Source organism: Meles meles, unplaced genomic scaffold (assembly GCF_922984935.1).
Source record: "Meles meles unplaced genomic scaffold, mMelMel3.1 paternal haplotype, whole genome shotgun sequence".
In the NCBI taxonomy this organism is placed as follows: Eukaryota; Metazoa; Chordata; class Mammalia; order Carnivora; family Mustelidae; genus Meles; species Meles meles.
Window position 1 is genome coordinate 434400 of NW_025721149.1, and position 14201 is coordinate 448600.

Below are 14201 nucleotides of genomic sequence, written 5' to 3' on the forward strand. Positions count from 1 at the left end.
GCATTCAATGGTTCAAGTATATACCACAGTATTATCCTTGGATTCAGAGATGGAAGGAAGCTGGAATAAAGAACTCTTTTTATGCTTAACAAATGGCCTAAGTATTCTGTACTTTTCCAAAAGAAAATAAAATGAGGAAACATGTATTTTTCAAACTGGACAGAAATTTAAATTACTTTTAGGATGCCCATTAAATCACTGGGAAATTGATTGGGATTAATTCATCTACTGATCAAAAGAAAAAAAAAAGTGAAGGCTAAGGGAAATTGAGCAACCTTACATTCTCTAAAATGTGCCCTGTGTGTAATGATTTTGACTAAACTCTGATCATACAGGACTTATTCTCTGAAAGTTACTGTAATAAGATAATTTGTTTTCCCCTCATCTATGGAAGAAAATAGAAGTGGCGTACAGTCTTGAAATTTCATTTGGCTGAGAAAATGCTATGGAGGCAATAAAAGCATGTAGTAATAATCACTTTCTTTTCCCTTAAAGGACTTTCATGGAATCTCGGGATATGATCTGTTCTGATGTGTTTCAGTTTAAACTATGAAGACGGGAAATCAAAGTGTAGAAACAGATTTTATACTTTCTGGTCTTTTCCAATATGGTCAAATGGACAATTTCCTCTTTGTTGCCATTGTAACCCTCTTTTCAGTGGCTCTGATGGGGAATATCATACTGGTCCTTCTCATTCAGTTGGACATCAGACTCCACACTCCAATGTACTTCCTACTCAGTCAGCTCTCCTTTATTGACATAATGTACATCTCCACCACCGTGCCCAAGATGACCACTGACTTCCTGACAAAGAGTAAGACCATTACATTTTTAGGTTGTGAAATTCAAGCATTTGTATTCTTGGCACTTGGTGGAACTGAAGCCCTTCTCCTTGGTTTCATGTCCTATGATCGATATGTAGCCATCTGTCACCCTTTACACTATCCTGTACTTATGAGCAAGAATATCTGTTGGTTCATGGTCACATGCTCATGGGGCAGTAGTTCTATCAATGCTTTAGTGCATACGTTGTATGCTTTTCAACTTCCATTTTGTAGGTCTCGAATTGTTAACCACTTTTTCTGTGAAGTTCCATCTCTGTTACCACTGGTGTGTCAGGATACTTCCCAGTATGAGCATACAGTCCTCCTAAGTGGGCTTATCATTCTGCTGCTACCATTCATGGCCATTCTAGCTTCCTATGCCCGTGTACTTACTGTGGTGTTCCAGGTGAGCTCAGGTAAAGGACAGACAAAAGCTATCTCCACTTGTTCCTCTCACCTAATTGTGGCAAGCCTATTTTATATGACTACCCTCTCCACCTATGCAAGGCCACACTCCTTGCATTCTCCAGAACAGGATAAGGCAGTGGCAGTGTTTTACACCATCATCACACCTCTTCTGAATCCATTCATCTACAGCCTGAGAAATAAAGAGGTTACTGGTGCCCTGAAAAGACTGTTGGCATCATTGATATTTGTACAGGAAATGTCACTTTAGGAACGCCTTATTGATTGAGATTGACCAATATAGATCACTTTACCTAGAATACTGTTTGGAATATGTTAATCTAAAGGATATTTATGCAATAAATTGATAAATATATTGATTCTTGCTCATTTCAGGATGGCTTAATCATAGTTATTGAAGCTACATGCTTTCCCAAATTGAAACCTCGAAAAAATGGTGTTATTGTCAACAGTATTTGGCTTCTGGGAATACATTTCAACTGTTAACTCAATGTTTGCATCTCGAAACATGTATTTTGTAATGTCCTCCTTAATGTCTGAATGTAGTGAGTAAGAGATATACTCAAGCACGTGATATTAAAAGTATAATAAGGAAACTGTAATATATGTCACTGTAAATAGTTCACTCATGTCTACATTCATTCAAAAGTGATGTGAGGTTATGTCTGTTGTGCTAGTATAGACACTGGTGATGTGGCAGTAAACAATGATAAAAACTGACAGAATGCTCTGATCTCATTAAGATTTCATTCCATTGCAGGGAGACATAATAAAATAAAATAAAACAAAACAAAATAAAATAAAACAACATAAAGTAAGATATGATAAAATAAGATAAAACAAAACAAAACAAAACAGACTTGAAAAATCTGGAGTACATCAACCAGTAGTAACTATTAGGGGAAAAAAAAAGTTAAAAATTGGTTTAGATAAAATGAGAGAGTTTTCTGGTTTTATATATAATAGTCCAATGTAGGGACAACCAAGAGAATGATAGTTGGTCAAAAATTGAACGGAAATGAGTTAATAATTCACACAGATTTCTCATTAGGAATGCTCTAGGCATAGGAGGAAGCCAATGAAAATGTCTTAAAGAGTAAACAAGCGGAGCGCCTGGGTGGCTCAGTGGGTTAAAGCCTCTGCCTTTGGCTCAGGTCATGATCTCAGGGTCCTGGGATCGAGCCCCGCATCGGGCTTTCTGCTCGGCAGAGAGCCTGCTTCCTCCTTTCTCCCTCTCTGCCTGCCTCTCTGCCTACTTGTAATCTCTGTCTATCAAAATAAATAAATAAATCTTTTAAAAAAAAAAGAGTAAACAAGCATGGCAAGTAAATGAAAATCAAAGTATAACATCAAAGCTAATGGAAAAAAGACAGAAATTGTAGAAATGAATGACGATAATGGAGGATTTAAAATGTTAGGTTGACCATGGTAAGCATTTGGGCTTTAATCCAGGAAAACTGGCAGGCTTTGGTGTGGTTCTACAGAAAACTGAAAATCACAATTGTGTTTCCATTACAGGAGCACAGTTGTTAAAAGATACTGCCTTGGATAAAAGTGGTAATGGTAGAGTAGCAAGAACTGGCCAGTCTCTGGAAATAGTGGAAAGCAGACATTTGAGACTTATGGTGAGATTATGATGTGCAGTGTGAGGTAATTAGAAAAGCAGAGAATTGAGGGGAACCTGACTGGCTCAGTCAGTAGAGCATGAAACCTCTCATCTTGGGATTGTGAATTCTAACCCCGGGTTGGGTGTAGAGATTACTTAAAAATAAAATGTTAAAAAAAAGTATAGCTGATAATCGGGCTAAGAGACTGTAATAAACAACTGGAAGTAAGAAATCATTATTATCACCATTGAGGAAAAACACAGGAACAACATTCCATCACCCACTTCCTTAGTGCTCCTTCACTATTAGCACCTCAACTATGCAGTGGTCATTATTCTGACTCCCATCAACATTAAATGGAAACCCATACTAATATAATCAAACAACAACTTCTCTGGAGCTTCCAGGTTCCTTTTTTTTTTTTCCAATGTTAACAAAAGCTATATATATATACCTTGGTAATACAAGGAATAATGTTATTGTTTTTATTGCTGAGTTGAACTCCATTGTACAAATATATTATGATTGTCTTCATAGGATCATTTGATATTTTCATCTATTATGAATAAAAATGTTATATCCCTCTCTACACAAAAATATTCTTGGGGAAACATTTACTCAATTATTTTATTATATTCCTAGGCATAAAACTGTTTGGTCGTAGGTAAGATATATGTTTAATAAAAAAATAAACAGTTGTATTAATATCAAATATTCTAATCAAAATATTGAAACTTCTTGGTGCTTAAGGGATGGGGGAAGTAATGGTTTGATGCTAAATTTAAATACATATTTTTGTGAAATACTTTAGAGACACATTTATATCAACTGTGTGTTTGCTATTAATAAATTCTATAAGAATTTTAATTTTGATCTCAACGGGAAGTCTGCAAGCTTTTTCCCATTGAGGATGATATTTGCTGTGGGTCTTTCATGGATAGATTTTATGAAGTTCAGGAATGTTCCCACTATCCCTATACTTTGAAGCGTTTTCATCAGGAACTTTGCAGCCTTCCCGTTGAGATCAGGAACACGACAAGGATGCCCACTCTCACCACTCTTGTTCAACATAGTATTAGAAGTTCTAGCAACAGCAATCAGACAACAAAGAGAAATAAAAGGTATCCAAATTGGCAAGGAAGAAGTCAAACTATCTCTCTTCGCAGATGACATCATTCTTTATATGGAAAACCCCAAAGACTCCACCTCCAAACTACTAGAACTCATACAGCAATTCAGTAATGTGGCAGGATACAAAGTCAATGTACAGAAATCAGTGGCTTTCTTATACTCTAAGAATGAAAATACAGAAAGGGAAATTAAAGAATTGATTCCATTGGCTATAGCACCAAGAACCATAAGATACCTGGGAATAAACCTAACCAAAGAGGTAAAGGACCTGTACTCGAGGAACTACAGAACACTCATGAAAGAAGCTGAAGAAGACACAAAAAGATGGAAGACTGTTCCATGCTCTTGGATTGGAAGAATAAACATTGTTAAAATGTCTATGCTGCCTAGAGAAATCTATACTTTTAATGCCATCCCGATTAAAATTCCACCGGTACTTTTCAAAGAGCTGGAGCAAATAATCCTAAAATTTGTATGGAATCAGAAGAGACCCCGAATTGCTAAGGAAATGTTGAAAAACAAAAACAAAAACAAAAACAAACAAAAAAAAAAATGGAGGCATCACGTTACCCGATTTCAAGCTTTACTACAAAGCTGTGATCACCAAGACAGCGTGGTACTGGCATAAAAACAGACACATAGACCAGTGGAACAGAGTGGAGATCCCAGATATGAACCCTCAACTCTATGGTGAAATAATCTTTGACAAAAGAGGAAAAACATTCAATGGAAAAAAGACAGTCTCTTCAATAAATGGTGCTGGGAAAACTGGACAGCTATATGTAGAAGAATGAAACTCGACCATTCTCTTACACCGTACACAAAGGTAAACTTGAAATGGATAAAAGACCTCAACGTGAGACAGGAATCTATCAGAATCCTAGAGGAGAACATAGGCAGTAACCTCTTCGATATCAGCCACAGCAACTTCTTTCAAGATATGGCTCCAAAGGCAAAGGAAACAAAAGCGAAAATGAACTTTTGGGACTTCATCAAGATCAAAAGCTTCTGCACAGCAAAGGAAACAGTCAACAAAACAAAGAGGCAACCCACGGAATGGGAGAAGATATTTGCAAATGACAGTACAGACAAAAGATTGATATCCAGGATCTATAAAGAACTCCTCAAACTCAACACACCCAAAACAGATAATCATATCACCAAATGGGCAGAAGATATGAACTGACACTTCTCCAATGACGACATACAAATGGCTATCAGACACATGAAAAAAGGTTCATCATCACTAGCCATCAGGGAGATTCAAATTAAAACCACATTGAGATATCACCTCACACCAGTTATAATGGCCAAAATTATCAATCTGGAAACAACGTGTGCTGGAGAGGATGTGGAGAACGGGGAACCCTCTCACACTGTTGGTGGAATGCAAGTTGGTGCAGCCACTTTGGGGAACAGTGTGGAGATTCCTCAAGAAATTAAGAATAGAGCTTCCCCATGACCCTGCAATTGCACTGCTGGGTATTTACCCCAAAGATACAGATGTAGTGAAAAGAAGAGCCATCTGTACCCCAATGTTTATAGAAGCAATGGCCACGGTTGCCTAACTGTGGAAAGAACCAAGATGCCCTTCAACGGACGAATGGATAGGGAAGATGTGGTACATATACACGATGTAGTATCATGCCTCCATCAGAAAGGATGAATCCCCAACATTTGTAGCAACATGGACGGGACTGGAAGAGATTATGCTGAGGGAAATAAGTCAAGCAGAGAGAGTCAAGTATCATATGGTTTCACTTATTTGTGGAGCATAACAAAGAATATGGAGGACATGGGGATATAGAGAGGAGCAGGGAGTTGAGGGAAATTGGAAGGGAATATGAATCATGAGAGACTATGGACTTTGATAAACAACCTGTGTGTTTTGAAGAGTCGGGGGTGGGAGGTTGGGGAACCAGGTGGTGGGTAATAGGGAGGGCACGTATTGCATGGCGCACTGGGTGTGTTGCAAAAACAATGAATACTGTTACGCTGAAAATAAATAAATAAGAAGTTCCAAAAAAAGTAAAAAATGAAAACAAATAAAGAAAGAATATAACAAAGATACATATCCATCCAGATAGATAGATAGATACATATTAGAATGGTGGCTAGAAGAGGGTCACCCACTTAATTTGGGGAATATTTTGGTTTCTTAGAAGAAACTACTTTCCCAAATTTTAAAGAATGAATAACATATATGTGGGTAAAAACAATGAAGGGATGGACTATGCCTATAAAGATGAAAAAAAATTAATTTCTAAATAAGGAATTGATAAAGTAACTTGTTTGGGAGAATAAAGAAAAAGAAAGTGGAGAGTATTTGCTCAGGCTGGAGGCTAAAACAAGCCTGGAGCTTCTATCTATTAGAAGAAGCTATACTCCAATTTTTTAGAAGAACAAACTCTGTCTGTATACAAAAAAATAAAGTTAGATTTAATGAAGGATACAATATGACTATAATAATGAAGGTTAAAAAAAGATTATTATTTCCTTTATGTAAAGTATTGTTAAGATAAACTAGTTAAACGTTAAAAGAGGAATGGATAAAAGTTAAAAAAAAATAGCAGTAGAAAACAAAATAAAAAAAAATTAACTAACCGCAAGACTCAAGAATCATGGGGCAAAAGCCATGAATTCCATGCTTTGCTTTCGCCTCATCTGGAAATCTGCTGTTCTCCTTTGCAACTGCCCCTCAGAACAATGTACTCCTTAAAAATATAACTCATGGGACATTTTAATAGTACCAAGCACATTTAGTTATAGCCTTAAAAAAAACACATACTGGCAATAGGCCTCTGGGGGAGAGGATGATACACGGCCTTGAAACTGAACAGCTGAAGTTGCCCAGCTTGCTCAGGGCAAAACGCTGCCTGCTTCATGGAAGCCAAGAAGCTGGGAATTCCTGGCTCGCTCAGGGCAGAGTGCTGCCTGCTTCATTTTCTTGTTATATCCCCCCCCCCACACACACACACTGGAGAGCACCTGTGGCTCCTTAGATAAGTCATTTGAATGTGATTTTTCAACTATAAACTTTATACTGCTTGTACAGACATTTTGCCCTCCTTCTTGTTTATCTACAAGGCATGTGACTAATGTTTGGCCTTCTTCAGCTCTTCTGTTGGTTACTGTTTCTATCTAATAAAAGCGAGACTGAGGAGTTGTTTGGGGCAACAGTCTTCTCTACTCTTGTCCCCTCCCTTTCTCTTGCAGCTGACTTGTTTGTGCCTCATTCTTCTCCCCTTTGCAGACTGGAAGTGGCACTCCCTAGTAAGTGAACTTGGTCTTGGCTGGATTTCTTGTTGATCTTCTGGGGGAGGGGCCTGTTGAAATGATTCACAAGTGTCATTGCCAGAGGCAGAATTTTACCACCCTTACCAGGTGCCAGACTAAGTAATTAAATCAGGTTTGCTTTCAGGAACTTTTGTTCCCTGAACTCTTTCCATAGAATTCTAGAGGACAGGAATGAAAATGGCAGCCTCCCAATCACCGGCCCAGAGGATCCAAGAGTTCGGGGTCCCACTCCTCAGTGCACCCTCAGAGAAAAGCGCTCAATCACTCCCGTCTCCCTGGCCTCCTTCTGTGCTCCAAGCTCACCCAGACTTTTACAGGTAATCCAGAATTGAGAGTTCACTCCTCAGCTCTCTCTCAGTAGCCAGCTTACGTGCTCTAATACCTGTGAACTCTGCAACACTCAGACACCCCCGATCCTTCTGTGACCCTGCGGGACCTGGGGCCACGCTGACCCCGCGTGGGCTTCACCCCAGTTTAGCCTCTGGAGCAATGTCCCTCAATGGGGCAGACTTGTAAAAGTCCTGATTTTGTGATCCTTTCTTCGGCAGCTTGTCGGAAGATGGCCCCTCCCCACACGGTCTAACTTCCTGTCACTTTGGAATCACTTCTCCACCAGTCCTACCTTTCAGAAGGACATTGATTTTCTGTTTCTAGAATTGTTGCTCTTCATTTCTTCAATCTCCTTTTGGATTTGTAGGTGATCGCAATGGTTTGATAAGCTATCTAGATGATCTCCTGCTACCTGATGTCATCTCAGCCTGCTACTTCTCTGCCATCTTGACTCCAAAAAAAGTGTTTTTAATAATGATATATACTTAAATATTTTTTGACAATGGATCAATGTCATATATATTTATAGAAATGCCCATAATTATATGTTGAGTCCTCTTATATTATTCTTCTCATTCTCATATGTGTTCTAAATCTCAAAGTTTGTGTTTCAGTGTTTTTTTTGGTAGATTTTCATCAAATTATTTTTTGAAATTTTTATTAAATTTATTATATAAATTATTAGCATTTATTTTCAAGAAATTTTCTATTGTTATTTAGCACTTCATTTTAAACAACACATGACATTTATAATTTGGATTTAACAACTTCTCATACTGCTCTGAAGACATCAGATTATTATCAAAGCCATCTATGAAAAACCCACCGCAAATATCATTCTCAATGGAGAAAAACTGAAAGCTTTTCCATTAAGGTCAGGAACACGGCAGGGATGTCCATTATCACCACTGCTATTCAACATAGTATTAGAAGTCCTAGCCTCAGCAATCAGACAACAAAAAGAAATTAAAGGCATCCAAATTGGTAAAGAAGAAGTCAAACTATCACTCTTCGCAGATGATATGATACTATATGTGGAAAACCCAAAAGACTTCACTCCAAAACTGCTAGAACTTGTACAGGAATTCAGTAAAGTGTCAGGATATAAAATCAATGCACAGAAATCAGTTGCATTTCTGTACACCAACAACAAGACAGAAGAAAGAGAAATTAAGGAGTCAATCCCATTCACAATTGTACCCAAAACTATAAGATACCTAGGAATAAACCTAACCAAAGAGACTAAGAATCTATACACAGAAAATTATAAAGTACTCATGAAAGAAATTGAGGAAGACACAAAAAAATGGAAAAATGTTCCATGCTCCTGGATTGGAAGAATAAATATTGTGAAAATGTCTATGCTACCTAAAGCAATCTACACATTTAATGCAATCCCTATCAAAATACCATCCATTTTTTTCAAAGAAATGGAACAAATAATCCTAAAATTTATATGGAACCAGAAAAGACCTCGAATAGCCAAAGGAATATTGAAGATTTTTGTAAAGGGAGCTTTTATTTATGCCAATCATTTTTAAGTCCGTTTGTGTGGGTGTGTCTGTCTTTCATATAAACACTTCTTAGTTTTGGTCTTAGAAATGCCTGAGAGACTGAGGTACATCAATTCTTTTTTTTTTTTCCTTAACATATAATGTATATTTGTTTCAGGGGTACAGAATTGTGATTCATCAGTCTTACATAATTCAAAGCACTCACTATAGCACATACTCACCCCAATGTCCATCACTTAGCAACCCCAACCCCCCCTCCAGCAGCCCTCAGTTTGTTTCCTGAGATTAATAGTCTCTTATAGTTTGTCTCCCTCTCTGCTTTCATCTTGTTTCATTTTTTCCCTCTCAGTGATATTGTATGATAATTGCTTTTCTCGGATTTACTTATTTCATTTAGCATAATACCATCTCATTCCATCCACCTCACTGCAAATGGCAAGATTTTTTTAATGGATGCATAGTATTCCATTGCAATATATACCACATCTTTATCCACTCATCTGTTGATGGACATCTAGGTTCTTATCATAATTTTTATATTGTGGAGAGTGCTGTGATAAACATTTGGGGGCACATGCCCTTTTGGATCACTACATTTGTATCTGTAGGGTCAATATCCAGTAGTGCAATGGCTGGGTCATGGGGTAGCTCTATTTTCAACTTTTGGGGGACCATCCATACTGTTTTCCAGAGCGGCTGCACCAACTTGCATTACCACCAACAATGTGGGAAGCTACCCTTTTCTTGCATCCTCGCCAACACTAGTCATTTCCTGACTGGTTAATTTCAGCCATTCTGACTGGTGTGAAGTGGTAACTAATGGTACTTTTGATTTGTATTTCCCTGATGTCGGGTGAGGTTGAGCATTTATTCACGTGTCTATTGACTATTTGCATGTCTTCATTGAAGAAATGTCTGTTCATGTCTTCTGCCTATTTCTTGATTGGATTATTTGTTATTTGGGTGTTGAGTTTGAAGAGTTCTTTATTGATTTTGGAAACTAGCCCTTTATCTGATATGTCATTTGCAAATATCTTCTCCCATTCTGTCTGTTGTCTTTTGGTTTTATTGACTGTTTTAATTGCTGTGCCAAAGTGTTTGTTCTTGATGAAATCCCAATAGTTCATTTTTACCCTTGCATCCCTTGCCACTGGCAATATTTCTAGGAAGAAGTTGCTGTGGCTGAGGTAGAAGATGTTGCTACCTGTGTTCTCCTCAAGGATTTTGACAGACTCCTGTCTCACATTGAGGTCTTTCATGCATTTTGAGTCTATTTTAATGTGTGGTGTAAGGAAATGGTCCATTTCCACTCTTCTGTATGTGGATGTCCAATTTTCCCAACATTTGTTGAATAGACTGTCTTTTATCCATTGGACATTCTTTCCTGCTTTGTCAAAGATTAGTTGACCATAGAGTTGAGGGGCCATTTCTGGGCTGTCTGTTCTTTTCCTTTGATATGTGTGTCTGTTTTTGTGCCAGTACTATAGTGTCTTGATGACTATAGCTTTGTAATGGAGCTTGAAGTCTAGAATTGTGTGGTGCCAATTTTGGTTTTCTTTTTCAACATCTCTCTGGCTATTGGAGTATTTTCTGGTTCCATATAAATTTTGGGATTTTAGTTTTTCTGTTTCTTTGAAAAAAAATTATGATACTGTGATAGGGATTGCATTAAATGTGTAGATTGCAGTAGGTAGCATAGACATTTTCACAATATTTTTTTCTTCCAATTCATGAGCATGGAAATTTTTCTATTTCTTTGTGTCGTCCTCAATTTCTTTCTTCAGTATTCTGTAGTTTTCTGAGTATAGATTCCTTGCCTCTTTGGTTAGATTTATTCCTAGGTATCTTATGGTTTTGGGCCCAATTGTAAATGGGATTGACTCCTTAAGTTCTTTTTCTTTTGTCTTCCTGTTGGTGTATAGAAATGCAACTAATTTTTGTTCATTGATTTTATATCCTGACACATTGCTGAATTTTGTATGAGTTCTAGGAGTTTGGGAATGGAGTCTTTTGGGTTTTCCACATAAAAATCATATCATCTGCAAAGAGTGACAGTTTGATTTCTCCTTAGCCAATTCAGATATCTTTTATTTCTTTTTGTCGTCTGCTGAAGCTAGGGCTTCTAGTACTATAATAAATAGCATTGGTGATAGAGGACAGCCCTGCCATATTCCTGACCTTATGGGAAAAGCTCTCAGGTTTTCCTCCATTTTGGATGATATTCGCTGTGGGTTTTTCATAGATGGCTTTTATGATATTGACATATGTACCCTATATCCCTACACCGTGAAGAGTTTTGATTGAAAAAGTATGCTGTACTTTGTCAAATGCTTTTTCAGCATCTATTGAGAGGATCATATAGTTCTTGTTCTTTCTTTTATTAATGCATTGTATCACATTGATTGATTTGCAGATGTTGAACCAACCTTGCAGCACAGGAATGAATCTCACTGCATCATGGTGAATAATACTTTAATTGTACTGTTGTATTCTATTGGCTAGTATTTTGGTGAGAATTTTCACATCTGTGTTCATGAAGGATATTGGTCTATAATTCTCTTTCTTGATGGGGTCTTTGGTTTTGGGATCAAGGTAATTCTGGCCTCATAAAATGAGTTTGGAAATTTTCCTTCCATTTTAATTTTTTTGGAACAGTTTCAGGGGAATAGGTATTAATTTTTCTTTAAATGTTTGGTAGAATTTCCCTGTGAAACCATGTGGCCCTGGGCTCTTGTTTATTGGGAGATTTTTGATGACTATTTCAATCTCCTTACTGGTTAAGGGTCTGTCCAGGTTTTCTATTTCTTCCTGGTTCAGTTTTGGTAGTTTATATGTCTCTAAGAATGCATCAATTTATTCCAGATTGTCACATCTGCTGACCTATAATTGCTCATGATATATTCTTATAATTGTATTTCTTTGCTGTTGGTTTTGATCTCTCTTTTTTCATTCCTGATTTTATTTATTTGGGCCCTTTCTCTCTCTCTCTCTCTTTGTAAGTGTGTCCCGGGGTTTATCAATCTTATTAATTATTACAAAGAATCCGTTCCTAGTTTCGTCAATTTGATCTATTGTTCTTCTGTTTCCTATTTCATTGATTACTACTCTGATCTTTATTATTTCTCTTGTACTGCTGAGTTCAGGCTTTGTTTGTTGTTATTTCTCAAGCTCCTTCAAGTGTAGGGTTAGGTTGTGTACTTGAGACCTTTCTTGTTTCCTGAGAAAGGCATGCATCTCTATATTCTTTCATCTCAGCACCACTTTGCTGTGTCCTAAAGATGTTTTAGCAGGGGGTACCTGGGTGGCTCAGTGGCTTAAGCCTCTGCCTTTGGCTCAGGTCATGATCTCAGGGTCCTGGGATCGAGTCCCACATCAGGCTCTCTGCTCAGTGGCGAGCCTGTATCCCTCCCTCTCTCTCTCTCTCTGCCTTCTTCTCTGTCTACTTGTGATCTCTCTCTGTCAAATAAATAAATAAATAAATAAATAAATAAATAAATAAATAACTTTTTCAGTGGATTAAGCTGCTGCCTTCGGCTCTCATCATGATCTCAGGGTCCTGGGATCAAGCCCTGCATTGGGCTCTCTGCTCTGCAGGGAGCCTGCTTCCTCCTCTCTCTCTCTGCCTGCCTCTCTGCCTACTTGTGATCTCTCTCTCTCTGTAAAATAAATAAATAAAATCTTTAACAAAAGATGTTTGAGCAGTTTTGCTTTCATTTTCACTTATATCCATGAATTCATCAATTCTTCTTTAATTTCCTAGTGGATGCCTTCATTCTTTAGTAGGAAGCACTTTAGTCTCCATGTATTTGAGTTCTGTCCAACTTTCCTCTTGTGACTGAGTTCAAGCTTAAGAGCATTGTGGTCTGAAAATATGTAGGGAATGATCCCAATCTTTTGGTACTGGCTGAGGCCTAATTTGTGACCCTCGATGTGATCTATCCTGGAGAGTGTTCCATGTACACTAGAGAAGAATGTGTACTCTGTTGCTTTGGGATGGAATGTTCTGAGTATATCTGTGATGTCCATCTGGTCCAGTGTGACATTTAAAGCTTTATTTTCTATGTTGATCTTCTGCTTGGAAGATCTATCCATTTCAGTGTAGGGGGTGTTAATTTCCCCTACTATTATTGTATTATTGTTGATGTATTTCTTTGATTTTGCTATTAATTGGTTTATACAGTTGGCTGCTCCCATATGAGGGGCATAGATATTTAAAATAGTTAGAGCCTCCAGTTGGACAGACCCTTTGAGTATGATATAGTGTCCTTCCTCATCTCCTATTATAGCATTAGGCTTAAAATCTAATTCATCTGATATTAGGAATTCCACTCTAGCTTTCTTTTGATGTCCATTAGCGTGGTAAATTTTCTTCCATTCCCTCACTTTAAATCTGGATGTGTCTTTGGGTATAAAATGTGTTTAAATGAGTTTCCTGTAAATAGCATATTGACTTTTTTTTAAGATTTTATTTATTTATTTGACAGAGAGAGATCACAAGTAGATAGAGAGGCAGGCACAGAGAGAGAGAGAGGGAAGCAGGCTCCCTGCTGAGCAGAGAGCCTGATGCGGGACTCAATCCCAGGGCCCCGAGATCATGACCTGAGCCGAAGGCAGCAGCTTAACCCACTGAGCCACCCAGGCGCCCTTGACTTTTTTTTTTTTTTTAATCCATTCTGATACCCTGTGTCTTTTGATGGAGCATTTTGTCCATTTACATTCAGGGTGACTATTGAAAGATATGAGTTTAGTACCATTGTACTGCCTGTAAGGTGACTGTTACAGTATATTGTTTCTGTTCCTTTCTGGCTATTACTTTAAGGGTCTCTCTTTGCTTAGAGGACCCCTTTCAATATTTCCTGTAGGGCTGATTTGGTGTTTGTAAATTCTTTTAATTTTTGTTTGTCTTGGAAGCTTTTTATCTCTCCTTCTATTTTCAGTGACAGCCTACCTGTTGTATTCTTGGCTGCATTTTTTTTTTTTTCATTTAGTTCTCTGAATATATCATGCCAGTTCCTTCAGTCCTGCCGTGTCTCTGTGGATAAGTCTGCTGACAATCTAATATTTCTACCATT

At 37.7% G+C, this 14201-nt stretch overlaps 1 protein-coding gene across 1 annotated transcript; it reads left to right on the forward strand.

The window, feature by feature from the left end:
• Positions 1-549: 549 nt before the first annotated feature.
• LOC123936050 (olfactory receptor 2AK2-like) lies at positions 550-1500 on the forward strand. The gene has a single exon (XM_045996834.1). It carries the CDS (start codon positions 550-552, stop codon positions 1498-1500), a length of 951 nt encoding a protein of 316 aa, XP_045852790.1.
• The last annotated feature ends 12701 nt before the right edge of the window (positions 1501-14201 follow it).